This window comes from Gavia stellata, chromosome 17 (assembly GCF_030936135.1).
Source record: "Gavia stellata isolate bGavSte3 chromosome 17, bGavSte3.hap2, whole genome shotgun sequence".
Taxonomy (NCBI): domain Eukaryota; kingdom Metazoa; phylum Chordata; class Aves; order Gaviiformes; family Gaviidae; genus Gavia; species Gavia stellata.
In genome coordinates this window covers 16,100,724-16,117,709 of record NC_082610.1, presented here as the reverse complement: position 1 = coordinate 16,117,709, position 16,986 = coordinate 16,100,724, and the positions used below count along the sequence as shown (strand labels likewise).

The 16,986-nt window shown below is 36.3% G+C and overlaps 1 protein-coding gene across 1 annotated transcript in view; it reads right to left on the bottom strand.

Annotated features, from left to right (window-relative positions):
* The window catches only part of OTOG (otogelin), a 104,469-nt gene that overhangs the window by 41,113 nt on the left and 46,370 nt on the right, over window positions 1–16,986 (bottom strand). Inside the window, exons 24-32 of the mRNA XM_059825858.1 lie at window positions 14,998–15,105; window positions 10,790–10,928; window positions 10,406–10,540; window positions 9,165–9,311; window positions 8,421–8,540; window positions 7,464–7,580; window positions 5,869–6,025; window positions 4,804–4,830; window positions 1,841–2,008 (exon numbers count right to left, since the gene is read on the bottom strand). Coding sequence (XP_059681841.1) covers window positions 1,841–2,008; window positions 4,804–4,830; window positions 5,869–6,025; window positions 7,464–7,580; window positions 8,421–8,540; window positions 9,165–9,311; window positions 10,406–10,540; window positions 10,790–10,928; window positions 14,998–15,105 — 1,118 coding nt within the window. The remainder of the gene's footprint in view (window positions 1–1,840; window positions 2,009–4,803; window positions 4,831–5,868; window positions 6,026–7,463; window positions 7,581–8,420; window positions 8,541–9,164; window positions 9,312–10,405; window positions 10,541–10,789; window positions 10,929–14,997; window positions 15,106–16,986) is intronic.

Genomic DNA, 16,986 nt, shown 5'->3' with positions numbered 1-16,986 from the left:
CCTTCACTAAGCCATTTATTTAACAAAAATTTAAACTTCATCTAACTAGCTTTACAAGTAACATTTGCCATCAGGAATTTACAGGTTAAGAGCTCAGCCTTTCATTAAAAATAATTTACAAAAATGTATTTTGCATTCAGCTTACAGCTTTGTGTCTTAATTTCTAAGCGATCATCTCTCTAACCCTTCCCCTAAGAATGTTAACAACAAAGGCTGTTTTCTGGCAAATGTACCCACATGATACCTACCCCTGAAAACAGTACTGTTTATTTCAAGCAAGTGTACAACCAATTGCAGAGTAGCAGATCTTGAGCCTGTTACAGACATCTGTTGCTCACAGAATTACTTCATTCTATTTTGCTGTAAACTCTGCTATTCTCTTGAAAAAAAGCCATTAAACTACTGTAAAATCAACTAACACTCCATGCCTGGGTAGCATTTCTTGAAAAAAGAATGCATAGAAAACAAATGATCTCTATTAAACAGATAGACTATCACATTCTAGTATAACGCTTCTGGAAGACCAACTTGTTTTCTGAGCATAAAAACTTCAATTAATCTGAAAAACATAGTGGCACTTGTGAATATCTCTTTATTAATTGTCTGTAGCATGTAGCTATTTGATAAGTAAGAATGGACAGTCAGTGTGATTTGTGATACCTGCCATATAGCTAATCAGTACATCAATGCCCAAAACTTTCCCTTGTCTATGATTTGTCTGAAACTGATGAAACACATCCAGTTTTCTGAGGTACCAAAGAACCAAGAACGCAGCTATATAAATGAAGACATGGATATGAAAAATATCATATTGATTGTATAAACTCCTCCATGGCCACATAATGAAAAGCCATTCACCCAAATTGGGCTATACAGGCAAAAATTCCATTTTCCAGGTTAAATTCTGAGTGAGAGATTTTTGTATAGGAATAGAACAGCAGGACTGATCTTCCCTTTCCAAACCTAAATTGAACGCCATGTACAAGTGTCTCAAAACTATGACTAATAAAAGAAATCTGGCCCTGGATATTCTGTTACACAAGTTCTTGTGTCAGTTCTACACACAGCAGTATTACTAATCAAATGCTTGTCATTTTTACAACTGACCCACATCCCTTCTTTGATTACACAAAGACAGCCACCTTCAGGCTGTCCGAAGAGCTGATCAGGGGACTCTGGGCAGTAAAACTGTATTGAGACTCAAGTACTCTATGGGCATTAAAATTGCATATGCAGACAGCATTTAATCAATGTCACAAAGTGCTGAATATATTCTCGTAAGCTTTCTCCATCTGTCTGAAGGTGCGCAAGACTTCTTTTGTCTGCTGAATAAGCAACACATTCCTTCAGTGGGAACTTAAGTTGGGACCTGAAGGAGACAAATTTGCAGTATACACCCTGACACAGCTCAGGTTAGTGCCAATGGGCATCTCTGTACGAGTGGGCAGACAATGAGCAATGGTGGCAAAGTGAGTGAATTAAGCAGTACTTTTCTTGCATCATTTCTCTCCCATTCTTTCCCATGTCCCAGTTCTGCCAGAGGAAAGCTGGAGGGGGCAACACATACCAGGAGCACTGGGCTACAACACTGGTTTGGTGCTTCTGAAGGTTGGGGCAGGGGGGCCTGTTGCTTTTCAACTAGAAGTATCTGTTTATAAAGCTACAATCATCTAATTAAAACCAACCAAATGAAAATTTTCGCAGACAACATTAAGGTGTACAATCAGCGGACAGATAAAGAAAATATTTTTTGACCCAGGTCTATTCTTAAATGTAGGCTCGTATTCAAGGGCAGAACTTGTTCTGCCTTATTTAAGCCTCTAGGTTACAGTGACTTTACCATGTGCTTTGGGTTTATAAAGTCCTGAAGTTAGCATAAAGCTCACTGCATGTCCAGGAACAATATCTTCTTCTCTCACTGGGAAAACACCACCATCCACCAGTTCCACTGCCATTACAAATTCTCCATCCAAACAGCTGACCAGTTTGTACGGGCCCTTTCCCAGAGCTGTTGAGTAAAAAAAAAAACAAAAACAAAAAAATCAGAATTACCTTTCATGTCAAGCGTCACAAATGCTTGAGCTCTAAATATTATGATACAGCACATAAATAAAAACACATCTCTCCACTCTGAAAATAACTGTAGGTGCCATGCACTAAACTATAATGACAACCAAAACAAAGCCAAACTCTTTTAGAAAATACCTGTTCTGAAAACCGTCCAAAATACCTAGTTTCAATTTTCAAGACTGATGATTAGCTTCTCCTTTTCCTCCCTCTCATCCACTTCGGTTTCACAGTCACTTTAATAAAGTTAACTGACTCCTCAGTTATTTGATTTAGAAGTAAACAGTGTTCTACAGACCACCCTGGAACCCCTCTAAATTGTTTATTTGTACGGTTGAACTGATTATACACTTCTTACTGTTCTTTAAAACCTATTTTATTAGTGTCCGAAGTGTGAGGCATTTTGCAAGGAATAAATGTTTGTTGTCATCAAGTATCGAAGAACTCCTTGAACAGTGTAGATACAAACGTAACCACTGGCAAGTGAGACAGGAAGAAACAAGCATCATAAGCAAAAGATTGATCATATTTTACCTATAAGTAAAAAAAGCCAAAAGCATGTGAAGTTATCATTTCACAAATCTTACAATGTCACACTTCCTCACTTAGTTCCAGTTTCACTGCAGAAAAGTATTTTAAAGTTTATTTTTAAATGTTCTTTGAAATTATTTTTGTAAACTTCTGTTAAAACCAGGCATTTTAGACCACACCTGAGCAATTCACCTCACTACCACTTTACCCACAAGCCAGGACATGGCAAGCATACATCTAAGGTAGAAGTGTCCCAGCACTTCTCAGCTGATAGTTGTAGCTAATACCATTGACCCTTAAAAAAAAAACCAACCTGTTCCAACAGGTTACAAGTTTGGACTACAATTTGCAGCCTGTCCTCATATTCTGGTTCTCCCTAATCTTAAAATTTATTAAGAGTTTTGAAATCCTAAGGAGGCTGCATTACAACTCGAGTTTTACATTCTAATAGCATAAATAGGTGGCCAGTTAGGACACAAGCCCATACCTAGCTAAACATGTACCTAGTTACCTTCAGTGCAGGGAATTGAAAAACATGTTAAAAATTACTTAAAACATTTAGTGTTCTGGAAGTGTTAACATACATTTAAGTCTCATACCTCAGGCCCATCGAAAACATGAGAAACCACAGCTACCAGCTGAGAATCTCCCCTTACCAAAGACAAAAGGCTTCTGCTCCTGCTTCTAGTAGGACTGGAACTATTTCACTCTGGATTAATGACAAAGTTACATAGAGAAAACCTCTCTCTGGTCTAAGACAGTTTCTTAACCTTCCTGTCTCCAAAATGAAGGAATTCTGGGAAATACTACTATATTTGAGATAGAGAAGAAAATCTTCAGCATAGAGATTGGCAGCTCTAAAACATCCTATGCTGAATACTGATGAGTTGGATTAGCAAACAATAGGAAGATACAAAGTGAGAAGTATACGATAAACGTGTTTATTACAAGCTGGGTCACATGCACAACTATCCATTATTTCAACTAGTTTCTGTCAGGGAGAATTCAGTAACAAGTAAAACTAATAACACACTTTAAAAGTATATGTTATCATCTACCTTCACTTCACTACTACCACGGATGTTAGAGGCACTGCACTTTCGATCTGTTACCACCGCAATAAGATTATCTAGTCTCAGACTGCATTTCATTTATAAAACAAAACAAAGCAAAAAGGAAATGTAAAACTGCAATCACCTCTTATATTCAGCTGGCCTTTATTTAAATTAATTTAAAGGCTTAAATAGTGATTTAGATACAATTCCACTGCATTAGCAATTTGACCCCCCCCTCAAAATCTTTTCAGCAGTCGTTTGGGCCTGGCACATTGCACACGTCTCTCCTAATTTAAACTCAGTCCCTCTCAGAGATCTTTCTGGGGGTGAGCTGCTGCAATATGGAGTCTAACAGAAGACCAAAATATCACAAACCATCTGCATAGACGGGCTTCTCCACAAGCTTGATAAAAAGAGTTACAGAATAAATAGCAGGAGTCCTGACCATTCCTCACATCAGGCTGGCTTGCAGTGCGTGTATGCATACCACGTCTAACTATGCAGACACTCGCAATATAACTTGAAAATAGTCTGAAGATGGATTCCAGTGTTAACACAGCAGTACAGCACCCAATGCAGATTCAAGGTTTACTCTAGCACCTTGTACAAGTTTTGCACCTCTCTCCGAGAGCCATTCTAATGCAGCAGCAACACTTGTCGCTGAGGAACTTAAAGCTAGATCAGACATACCTAAATGGAGAGTTATTCCCCATTTGGGCACAAAAAATTGAAATCTCTTAATAGCTAACTCCCTCCGGAGGCTGCACAGCATGTCATGATTGGTTTAACAGACCCACTGGGTATCAGTTTTGAACTGCAGTATGCCTTAAGCAAGCAGTGCCACTAGTACTATTGGGTTGAATAGTCTACAAATTACTTAATGATTTAATTGTTTAATCATGATCCATAAATGCAAAGAAAATGAGTTAAACATGTCTTTTTGGGAAAGGCCCAGGAATAAAAAAGATTATTAAATTAAAACCCTTTGAAAAAGCAAAATAAACCAGTAAAACAGAATCTTGGCCATTTAAATAATATAATAATTTGCAACTGTTTTCATTAACACAACTATTTTTATACAAAGCATTAAGACTTATAGAAAAGAAACCAAAGATTCTACTGACATTTTATCAGCTCCTTTAGGACTTACCTTTGTTGAAATATTCACAATCATAAGCTAAAAAATAAAAAGAAAAGAAATGCTGTTGCAGGCATTCTGCAGATAATCAGGTTTTCTATTACCCTTTCCAATTAAGAGGTAAGCCAAGCGCTTCGCCAAGTTAGATCATACACAAACATTTATTAAAAAAAAATATTGCCAAATAGTTACTTTATTGCTTTAAATAAAATACTAATTTAAACTACACTGATTTAAATAAAATATTGTTTTCTAGAAGGAAATACTAAGCTTACATACCTACACCTGTCTTTTTGTGACCTCTAGTGGTTAAGACTAAGCTTTGCTGACTTTCCATGCTCACATTAAAACACACATACCATTTCTATCAAAAATTAAGAGTAACCCTCTCGCTCTATGGCAAATTCGCTGTGTGACTTTGAGCAAGCTGTATACTATCTCTGTGCAACTGCAAAGTTAGAAAAATGCTTGTTTCCTTGCATTTTTTCTATCTTGCCCTTTTTTATCACATCTTTGGGGAAACAGCTGTGTCCTGTTTGGCATTTGCACTAGGTGCCACAGAAAAAGGCCTCAGATTTTTTTCACAACTTCTAAGCATTGTTGAATAGGGATACTAAGGTAATGACAAAGTACTGCTTAAAAACCTACTTGTTTTTCTTCAGAAGACCTTTATATTTCACACTTGCTCTGGGAGCAGTAGTAAGGCAGCTATGTTTCCTAGACCCTGTTAAGAAGTGAAGCCCTCCTGAAGACGGAAACTGCTTGAGCTGTTAACTTTGGTTTAAGAGACGAATGCCATATCCTAATATGGGCTTCCCATGACTTATCCTTTCACATCATAGAACAAGGAATTAAAAATAAAAGAGTACCACCCACAAATATGGAAAGCAGCACATAATCCAGCTAGACCAAAATGAACACAGAGGGCAGCAAGAGGCACCCACTCATCTTCCTACCAGTGCAGCTTAGTGATTCAATTCATGGCCCCAGGTAACTTAATGTGATTGATTTTTCAGGTCTGGGTCTCGTGAATGCAGACAGTGGCAGCCACTGGCAATGCTAGTTAATTAAACTTACGACACACTCTAGGGGACCTCCAGTCTACAGCAACTCCATGCTGGCAGCACTGATGGGCATATGCTGATACACTTGTACAGAAACACTCACAATCACCTCCTTGGTTACAACCACATGTATCTGTCAAGCAGTTTGAGTAAAACCAGGTGACGTCAATCTGGAAAAATAAATATCATTTATCAAAAATGTTCATATAGACACTGGCAACAATCACCTAAATACAAAGCTATGACTCTTTCAAAATTTAATATATAAGACTTCAAAGTATTAAAGATTTAAATTAAAATGTTTCCTGAAACACAAGTTTATTAGAACACATCATAAAATCTTGTACAGTACTTAGTGTGCATATTCTTAATGGGTCATTGATTTAATTGTTACTAAGATGTTGATGTGAGCTTGTGTTTTGTATGGGTTTGTAATATTCAAACAATAATAAACTACAAAGCTTATGAAATAAGAGAAACTCTCTCTAAACTGATCATAAATTAGTAAATCTCAAAAGTGTTAAGAAAGTTAGATATACAAAAAAATCTAAGAAATAATAAAGTAGATGGAAAACTCTTCATGTGAGTGGTTCATTCTCTTCATATTATTAGACAATCTCCCAGGTGATTTTTCCCTTAAATTATTTTGAAGTTTTAAGTGACACAATTTCAAAGAAAACTGTCAATGCTAACTTGCTTATTGAATTGTTACACATACTACAAGAATTTACACTTGAATAATACTTACACACTTATGAGAAACTTAGTTGCTACCTACCTCATACAGTGGACTAAACCAATGTTACATTAATACAACTTTAAAATCAGCTTCCACCTTCTTCCAAAACAATATACAAAGCAACCCTGCAAAATTCCTGGTTGTCTTTCACATAAAATCTCCTTTCACCCTAGGAACCATTCTGACACTTAACACTCTAAGCCATGCACACGGCCTCAATAACTGAACATCTTGGGATATGTCACTTTTCATATAGGACCTAGCTCTGGAAATCAGTCCCCCTTTATTTTCCAGCTGAACCTGAGCCCGTTCACTGTCAGAACATGTTGTATGGCTCACTTATTTCCTTAGGTGGTTGCCTGACTGAGGAGATACACACATTTTTTTCTAGGAATGAGTTGTTCACATCCGATACTGCCTAGAAGAAACTGTCAATTTATTTAAATATGCCTGAAAAATGTGCACGCTATGTAATACACTTGAGCAAAATAAAACAAGTGGTTATGCTTATGCAAACAGTGCTTGGGATGAAAAAAGATAACACAAATTGGGTACAATTTTGTCTGCATTAATTACAAAGGGGACTAACAGGACTAGCAATATTGTAGAATGCTAAATTGGTGCCAAAGTGGCTTACTGTCTAGGTCAGCTAAGTACAGATAGTCCTTGCAGGTCCAGTTAAACATTCACATTTTAGAATCAGAACAGGTATGGGTTAGACTTTCTTCGGGTTCTCTTTTGCTATAATAGTCAAAATTATTATGGTATGGAAGCAACATGAAGATTTAAAGTGATGCGAGTTGAAGAGTAAAGTTTCTCTCTAGAGATGTGTTCACTTCCACACCTTTCTATAAGCGACCACAACTCACCACTGGATGGCAAGCTTCAAACGCTTCACTTAACAGTATTCCACATTCCTTCTTGGCAAATGGCTCTCTAAGGGGATTCAAACTGCATGGATTTCGAATGTCAGAGCTGTCAACACACTTAACCAGAAAGCAAAATTAAGGTGAGAAACTTGTTTCATAACCACTTTGTGTTTGAACTTGGAAAGCATAGTTTTGTTTAGTTTTTTAAAAAGAGATCTAAACCACAAATCAAATGCATCATTTATGAAACTAAAGCCAGACTAAGATATGGAATTAAAAGGGGATGCTAATCTGCAGAAAAGGAGAAGTAAACAAACTGAAGAAACGTTTTATTTGTCTGAAAGCAGCAGAAAACAACATACGCACATATAGGTCTGAACAGAGCTGCCATGCAGTCCTAATCTGCAGTCCTTACACCTGAATAGTCTAGCTTACATAAATAACAAAGTTCTTTCAGACGACGTACATTGGAAGTGTCAGAAATCAGATCTTTTTACTCTAACTACTAGAAAGGAACATTTCTATGAACACTACTAGACACATGACATTAAAAAAGTTCAATTTTTAACTTTACAGTATATGGAAAGAATATTTTTTCCTTCCATTGCTATGGTTTCACAGTTAAGTATTTCCCAGCTATGAAAGATCAGCTAAACTGACAATGCAGTCTGAAGTGAAAAAAATTACTACTTTACTGTTTAAACAATGTCTTCAAAACCACTTGTAGATTCAGAATATTGTACAGCATTTTTCTTTACACTATAGCGCTGTATAGAAGAAAAGGTGATTATTTTCTTCTCCATAACGGATTATAATATCTGTAAGAACCATTGATATTGCCATTTGCCTGACTGATACTTCCAGGAACCAATTTCTGATTTCGTTCTAGATAAACCATATGATGTAACAGCAAAAAAAAAAAAATCTACTAGCAAACACATTCTTTTCACTATGTACCTCTACAGCTGTCCATCTGTTTCCAAACTCTTGTGAGCTTGTTAATTCAAAATTATCTGGAGTCCTCAATTCATTTACTGTCTTCAAATCAAAATTTCCACATAATCCAGTCAATTTACCCTGGGAAAAAAAGATATATATAAAAACCTATTTCCACATGATACAAAACACTACCAGCCACAACTGTTTTCAGAACTTGCTTCTTAAGTTCCTGTCTTCAGCTGCTTAATTATAAATTTGTCAGGATTCTATCCTTCTCAGCTAAATTTCAGTCAAAATAGTTCAGCTCTTTGTGATAATAAAGCTATAGAAAATACTTTATTTTGACAACACAAATATTATTCCCTTTCAACTAAGTATCTCCAAGCCTTTGAAAAAGGAGATGATCTTTTGTTACAGAGAAGTGACCTGTTTGCTAGCTATGTTTTTTTAAATGCTTCAGCAAAATAACACCTGCTCCAGTCATATAAGGAATGAGTACTGAAAGAGAATGTTGCCTCAAAGATATTTGCTTCTGTTGTTACAGAAGTTAGACAGTAAATAGTGACTGAAAAAAAAGTAAATGAGAATTAATATTTTAATTTACAAGGTAGTTGAATGTTTCTTTCCTTGACTCTGCCACTGAGTTCCCACATGATTTCTGACACAATGTCTATTCTCTGAATAATGAGAACATGTCGTACTTAATAAGACTTCCATAAACACCTCAAAGAAATGGCAGTAAGAGTACTGACTTGCACATACCTGCCATTGATGACCCATCTGTACATGAACTGTTGTTCTCTGATCCCAAAGAATGGTGATGTGCTCATCACGAAAATGAACAACAGTGAAAAATCCAGCTTTCCATAACTGTATTTTTTGTAGTTTGTCTACGTAACTAGATAAGCTCTGTTCAAAATAAAACAAGGCAGCTTATAATGTAATGTCTTCACAAAATGTTCACTTGACAGGAAATGAAACACCTAAATAAAATGAACGACACGATTCTCAGACAGAAGTCCAAAAACTGACAGAAGGCCACACAGGGATAAATGAGTAAACAAAAATTGTCTGGATTTTGATTGTGAACTGTGTTGTACTTTTATGATTTTCCTATTTTAAAAGATGATTTTATATTAAATTTACAGGATGGGTAACAGAAACTGGACTGAAGATTAAAATGTTAGCGGTTCATCTGTGAGGTAAAAAAATAGTCTTAAGGTTCCTGGTCATGATTTTCACTTAGTTATACATCATTGCATTCAGAAGGTCTTAGTCATGTGCTTTTTTTGAATATAGATAGGTATAAAGATGCATGGAACATCTTCTTGAAATAAGGAATTGTCTAAGTATGTCCAGCGATTGCTACCTTATTCACATAAAGCATTCTTCTCACCGTCCAATAACAACCAGATTCCAAATTATTTGTAGCATGGACTAAGATGTCTAGTTTCATTACAAAATACCTCATACAAAGAGACACAACTTCCTTTGTATAGTCAGTCTATATACAGCAAATAGTACAATTTTACTAAAATTTCTAAATACATTAAATATTTACAGCAATAGAGTTTGCCGTTTGGCCAAAACCAAAATGAAATTAAGGCTGTGGAGGATATACCAGGGACTGCAATTTATTTTTTTACAGCTGTATAGGAATATTCCTCCTACACATTCCAGACCAGACTAAACTCTTAGTTCTAGTGGAATTAACAGAAAAACTCCCACTGACTTAAAAATACCTGGATTTTTCCTAAGACACTAAACAGGAATTAAGTCTAAACAAAAGAATTATGATAATCTCATCTAACATTTTCATGAAATATAGACAAGATATTTTTTAAGGTTTCCATTGACCAATCCAGATGTGACTAGCATTCACGGTAAAGATATTTACGCCTCTGCTACTTCAGTGGTACCCTAAGTTTTTGCTAACGAAAGGGAAAGACATCCAGAGAAGTACATATGCTACCTTTTGACCAGTGTTAAAGGCTGAAACTTACTGGATTTCCAGTTTCATCATCAAATATTAAAGAAGATTTTCCAACATTAATGAAAACGTTTTTTCTGCAAATGATTCCAGTATTAAAGCAGTTAATATTCTCTGTAATAACAGAAAAACTAGTTGAAGTAGTACCCTGAAAAAAAAAAAAAGAAATGGACACTTTTAAATATACTAGTATGTATATTGTTACATAGTTCAATTAGCAGAAACCTCAGTGTATAATTATTATGTTGTGTATGATACGAAGTCTAAGCAACATCAAAGCTTAAAAAACAGTAGGTAGGACTCAATAAAACGTACAGATATCAAATAAGTAGAAGGATAGTTTTTAACAGATAGTTGTTATATTCAGTTTTACAGAGGCTTTACAAAAAAGACTCACCTTGACTAGGTAAACCTTACAAGTTCCAACAAAGTCAAATGTTAGTCCATCAAACGTTCTGTAATGCCGATCCCCATATGCAGTACACATCGATGGGCAAGGACGGAAGGTGCATTGAAATGATCCATGCTGGCAAATGCTGAAAAATGTATGACCAATAATGGTAATATCAACTGTAACCACGGACAAATGATTACAGCTATTGCACTGAGAAGCAAAAAACCCAAAAGCCAGGCAAGTATGATGACTGTGGACAGAAGCATTTAAAAATGTTAATTAGAAGCAGCTTACATAAACAGATTCTCTGGAAAAAAATGTACATATTGAACTCATACAGTCTGTGTTTCTTCCTGTTAGAACTTATAGGTTCCAGAACATATAGACACCTAAAGGGCATTTCCTTTGCTGAAATAAGAAAATAAAAAATGCCACGTGAAGTAATCCAGTAACACACATCAATAATGTGCCACAAGGATACAGCTTTCTTTTTCAGCTTTTCATTTGTTTCTATATGAGCTGAATCTTAGAATCAAAGTCTTTATTAACTCTCCGCTTGGACGAGAACTTCACAGATAGTGCGAAGGAAAAATTTCAGTAGCACTATTTTGGTGCTTAGGTTCCTTAAAAGAACCGTATTTGGGGTTGTTGGGTTTTTTTTCTTTTTTTTCAGATGCCTAGGTATTATCACCACAAAGCCCTAGCCTAACAGTTTGGTTCAAGTTCTGTCTATGGCTACCTTAGGCATCAATATGCTTTCATTGCACATACACTAAGTGAGTGTTCAGACCTTTCTGAATTATCTTTGCTTTCTAACTGCCTAAACAGTGAGGCTCTGCAGCACCGGATACTACGTCACTTTCTGCATCACCCTCTTGCAATCTAAATAAAGTTTTCAGAAATGACATAAAATTTATAAATAATGGATAGAATTTCATTTCCTGTATCCACAAGTAATTTCTAAATTTTTTTTTTATGTTTCTAAATCACGTGGACACTTAAAAACTTCCCTCGATAAAGACAGCAGAGCTGGTGCCCTGGTATAGCTTTTACTACAGGTATTTTTTATAAATATAGGTTAAACTAAATACAGCACGTGATATAATTTCAGCACATACCTAACTTAATTTCTAAAAATACTGCATTTTCAATTTCCTGATTAAATGAATGCTTCACATTTTACAACTAAAATATTAATCTGATTTATGGAAGTATTTTGATAAATCACTCATCTTTGGCATCTCATATACTGAAGCACCAAGCAGCATGAAGTTATTTGTCAGTATAACTTTTTGTTCATATTGCTATCATATATGACAAGGTCAGAATACCACTGTTTTCAAAAGAGCAGCAATTATCTAGAAAATTTAGGCAGCTCCAACTACTAGTAGCATCATGTTTCCTTCTGTTCCCTTACCATGTAATTTGCACCAACCTGGAGTAATTTTCAACATTTTCCAAGACTCCACTCATCCCCTCATTGATTTGGCCCACTCCTTGTGTTTTGTATAACTATACATAAATACACTAAGCACATGGCTAAAGTAAGTTAAAAGTACGACATGCGAAAACTGTTTGCTGTACCAAAACACAAGTAGATGGCAGCAGGACTCACCCAGCTAACTCTAGTCACCTCAGAGAGGTACCTAAGGCAGGAATGTAATCAAGCCGATGGAGAGAGAAGCAAACAGAAGAAATTGTATTTGGACTGAAAGAATAAGTGCTGCTTCTCATGCTCTCAATTTTACTCTTGGCCTAGTCAAATCATCCTCCACACACTGATCTGTTAAGGGTTCATGCAGAAACACTTCTTAACATGTAAAGAGTAGGGAGCTCCTTTGCATACTTTCTTCTTCAGGAGTCTTAACACATTTACAGTCAGAAAGAAGGGCTTAAGAGGTATACAATGTCTTCAAAGTCCTCTGCACCAGTCTTGTTTCATACTAAGTAAACTAACATTTAGTTATCAGAATCCAGAGAGTCCTAGCTGGAAAAGCAGAGCTAATACCATCTTCCAAACTTTGACTAGCTTTTTAAAAAGAGTACTTCCAGGAAGTATTTGTTTAAGAACACAGAAGGCCAAATCCAACAGCCTACAGAAACTAACCAGCATTTGCTCAATGACCCCAATGTATTACAGCAAACCAGCATAGCTAACTGCACCACCCATCTTACCTTGCACAGCACAGCACCAAAATGCTGCTCTGATACCTTCAGTTAATGTAATAACCTTGTGTTTAATCTTGCCAGCACATGTAAACAGCATGAGGCAGTTGCACTGAAAACCAAACTTGGGAAACCTAGAACTGCAATTCAGCCAGACCCCAGAGCTTGGGTTGAAAGTTTCTGACACTCCACTGGTAGTTTTACCAATTTAAGAAATTATTTTATTTGCCATTTCACTGTTCAATAAACAAATCAAATTAATAGTTACGTTGCTAATACTACATCAGATATCAATAAGGTGATATTTAGTATCAACACACACTATTTCTGTGCGCTAAATAACACTGAAGTCATTATAACTGCTATATGCCTAAGTGGATTTGTTTGCACAGGACTATCTCATGCTTTGCATGAGCAAAAATGCATGTTTCCCTTGACAAATACACCCCTGCATAAACAAACAGCAGTCTCAAAGACTTTCTACACTTTATATCAAGCCAAGTTTGTTGCTGACTTCCCACCTGTCAGTGGACAACTGATTGCCAAAAAGCCATTATCACTTAATCTGTCTTTGCTTCTGGATGTGGAAGACTAGAAAGGCCATAACAACCTTAAGGATTTGTATACAAATTAATGGGCCTGGCCTCAGAAAAAAAGAGAAGGCTAAATATCCAGTGTCTTTCTGCCTGCACTGCTGCTGCCTTTGGTGAAGTCTCATACAGATTAAATGGGACATAATAGTTCTTTCTGCTGCAAGCAATCCCACACCAGGTCCAATTGGAGAGGCCTTTGGAAATAAGGGGGTGAATAACCCGGGTCGCTTTACCTGCCTGCCCAGTGGAGATGGCTTGTAAGTCGCTTCACCAGTCGACCAAAGGGCTACAAATATCTTCTAGAGCAGATACTGAGGACCTGACGAGAGGCAGAGGTAGGCAGTCAGCACAAGGCTGGAGGGGGCAACGACATCCAGACAAGGCAGTGATTAGTGCTGACTGGACAAGCCTTCACCATACTAGGCTATACTGAGCTGTGCAGGCCAGGACCAGTAGTTTACCAGGTGACATCAGTTAATGTTCCCGGTAAGCTAAAAGAAGGGGGAAAAAAGGAAGGAACTGCTCTGCTGAGATGCTGGAGGCTACACCACTACCATAGTATCTTGATGCTTGACAGTACAGCTGATTTTTCTGAGGCTCTGGTAAGACAAGTAGTGCTGCTTAATACCAGCTTGCAACATTCAACAGTGGTCAGAGAAGAAAACAGGTGGGGACCATCAGGAAACAAGTTCGTTTCAAGATCATGCAGATGTGGTATATTTTCACATCTTAGCTCTTGTGAACCTTATTGAAATGGTAGTGTATCATGTTCTATTGAGAGTGCTCAAGGAAACTTCGCAGATTAATGTAGCTATAGGGTTTGTGCTGCATTTACAACACTGGATAGTAAAAGGAATAGGTTTCTGTATGTATTTGAGTGATCCTATCAACCCTTACCTATTGGAACACTTCCTTTAAAAGCTGATTAACTCATGAGTTACCTTATCCATGTGCACAAAACTAGCAACCAATTTATCTGTTACTATGCTCAGTATATGATGTTGCTCAGTGCTCTCCTTAATTTATCACTGTAGCAGCCATACACTTACGGCCACAGGGTTATGTTTTAGGTCCTTAGACTGCTCAGATTCAATGCTGAATGTGAAAATGAGTAAGTAAAAATGTCACTCAGGTGTAATATTTGAAGGATTTTACCTGTACTTTAGCAACACTGGCCAAGGAAAATTAATTTACATTACCTTGATATATCTTATACCTTATAAATCAAGCTTTTTTTTGAATTCCCAAATAGCTGTTATTTTATTACATACAAGCTCCTTCAAACTACAAACCCTAAAATCCTAAAGCTCTTTGAACAATGTAAATACAAAATCAGGGTAAATTATTTACCAGAATCTGGTGTGAAATTTATGACTAAGAAACATGAGGGAGTAATCAAGCCATAAATAAACAGCTAAAATGAAATAATCACCTAAACATATCTCCACTTACCATGTATGACAGGAAGAAATTACTTTGTCACCTGGAAAGTATTCCCTTCCTTTCCATGAACATGGACATTCATGTGCTTCCAAGCACACATCCCCATGTTTAACAAGACTATCAAAAAAAGAACAAAAATATACATTCAGCAAAGTACACCTGATATCTATATGTAAAAATATTTCCCTAAACTTTTAAATTATTAGCAGCATTATTATTAAAAAATAAATAATATTTAAAGTCTTCTGAAATGGAAAAGGCACATTTTTTTAATAATTATTTATGAGTAATTCAGTAATTTCCTTTCACAAGTATCTGAATATTTTACCTTTAGTAACTGCTAGCACTTTGGGCAGTAGCCCGTGAACCACTAACCCTGTGAAGACTTATTCATTAACGTACAAATTTTAAGGTCAGAGAAACTAAGATTTTCCAGACCTCCTCTAAATTTCACCAAATTTCTTGTAACTCAGCCAATTAACTTGTATTTAACTAAAGCCAAGAGATCTTCCAAGAGATGTGAGAACCATCCCGCCCCTTTGCTCCAGTGTTATGTGCTCTATCAAAAAAAACCAGTAGCTTATTTATTCTAAGAATTTTTAAATGAGGATTTCTTCTTGTTCTCCTCTTTTCTTCACCTGATTTAACGAGCTTTCATTTGCTGCATAGTTTTCCTACTATACCTGTAGTTACACCTCTTGCTCTATGAATAATTTAATCAATATCAAAAGAGATAGAGTTAGATAAAGAGAGATCTCAAACAGATTCTACAAATAAATCTCAGGAAAAATACCAGATATATTGAATTATTGTATTCAAAAAGTTATCTTTTCACTGAGCCCAAGAAAGTTGTATTTATTCCAAAGACTGATTAATTTTTAAAAAAATATTGTAATGCTGCTGGATAGGCAAACAGACATCAGTATAGGACATAAAGTTCAAATAACAGGTAGAAGAACACCTTTGATGACAAATCAATCTGCCAAATGCAAATTGTTAAACGTAAACTCTTGATAAGCTACAGCAGTGTCTTTCACTCTAACTGCTGTAGCTCCAACTTCTTTTGCATTCTGTATCTGTTCCTGTACAGGATCCCGTTCGATACAACGTAAGCTGCTAAATGCTAAGTTTTGAAATCTATTTGTATTGTGAAACAGTCTCTCAAAATAGTGGTGTTGGGTTGATAATCTGTTTTCTTTTTCAAGGTAAGTTTGTTTAGAATTACAGTACCTCTCTGTAGTAATACAAATTTTATACAGGTTTTCCTGTGTTCCTAGCAGTTTTCTGAAGAAAACAGATTTGGCGTTTCTGATGTTTAACACTGTAATTTGGGCAAGACACTGCACCATGGACAAGAGATTGTAGGTGTGAGGTACATCCATGACAAACAGGGCGATGACACTGTTTTGTTTCCTTGGTATCCAAAAATGAAAAATTTCATTGCATTTATCATGGAACATTTTATTTACTCATATTAATGAACTCCTAATGTGTGTACTATGACTTAGACTCTTCTTCAGTGTGTTATTTATCAGGGAAATTTACAACTTTGTAGCTTGTCATAATGGGAGTCTGCAGACATCATAAACCCCCCCTCCCCCATTAAACTGAAAAACTAATTTTCCCCCAGGGTATGTGAAGCATTCTTTGTAATCCAGACTTATTTCAGGTATTGTATGACTTGAAGACAATCAACTGTGAGACTGAAATTCCCACTGGTTTAAAACTGCTCAGAACTGAACAGGGCACATTCAGACACAAAAAGCATCGCACTGACAAGGTAACACTAAATGCAGTTTTTTCGTGATGTTATTACCCTGGCTAAAACAGGTGATAACAGCTTTCTCTCTTGTAAAGCCAAGCAAATGGATAGATTTCAATGACCTAAGAATTCACCACAAATACCCTACAGAAAGGCCTTGCACAGCTCCCCTTTGAAGTATCAGAGATTTTTCTTGACACCTATACTTACTGTCCAACCTACAATGAACTGCAAAG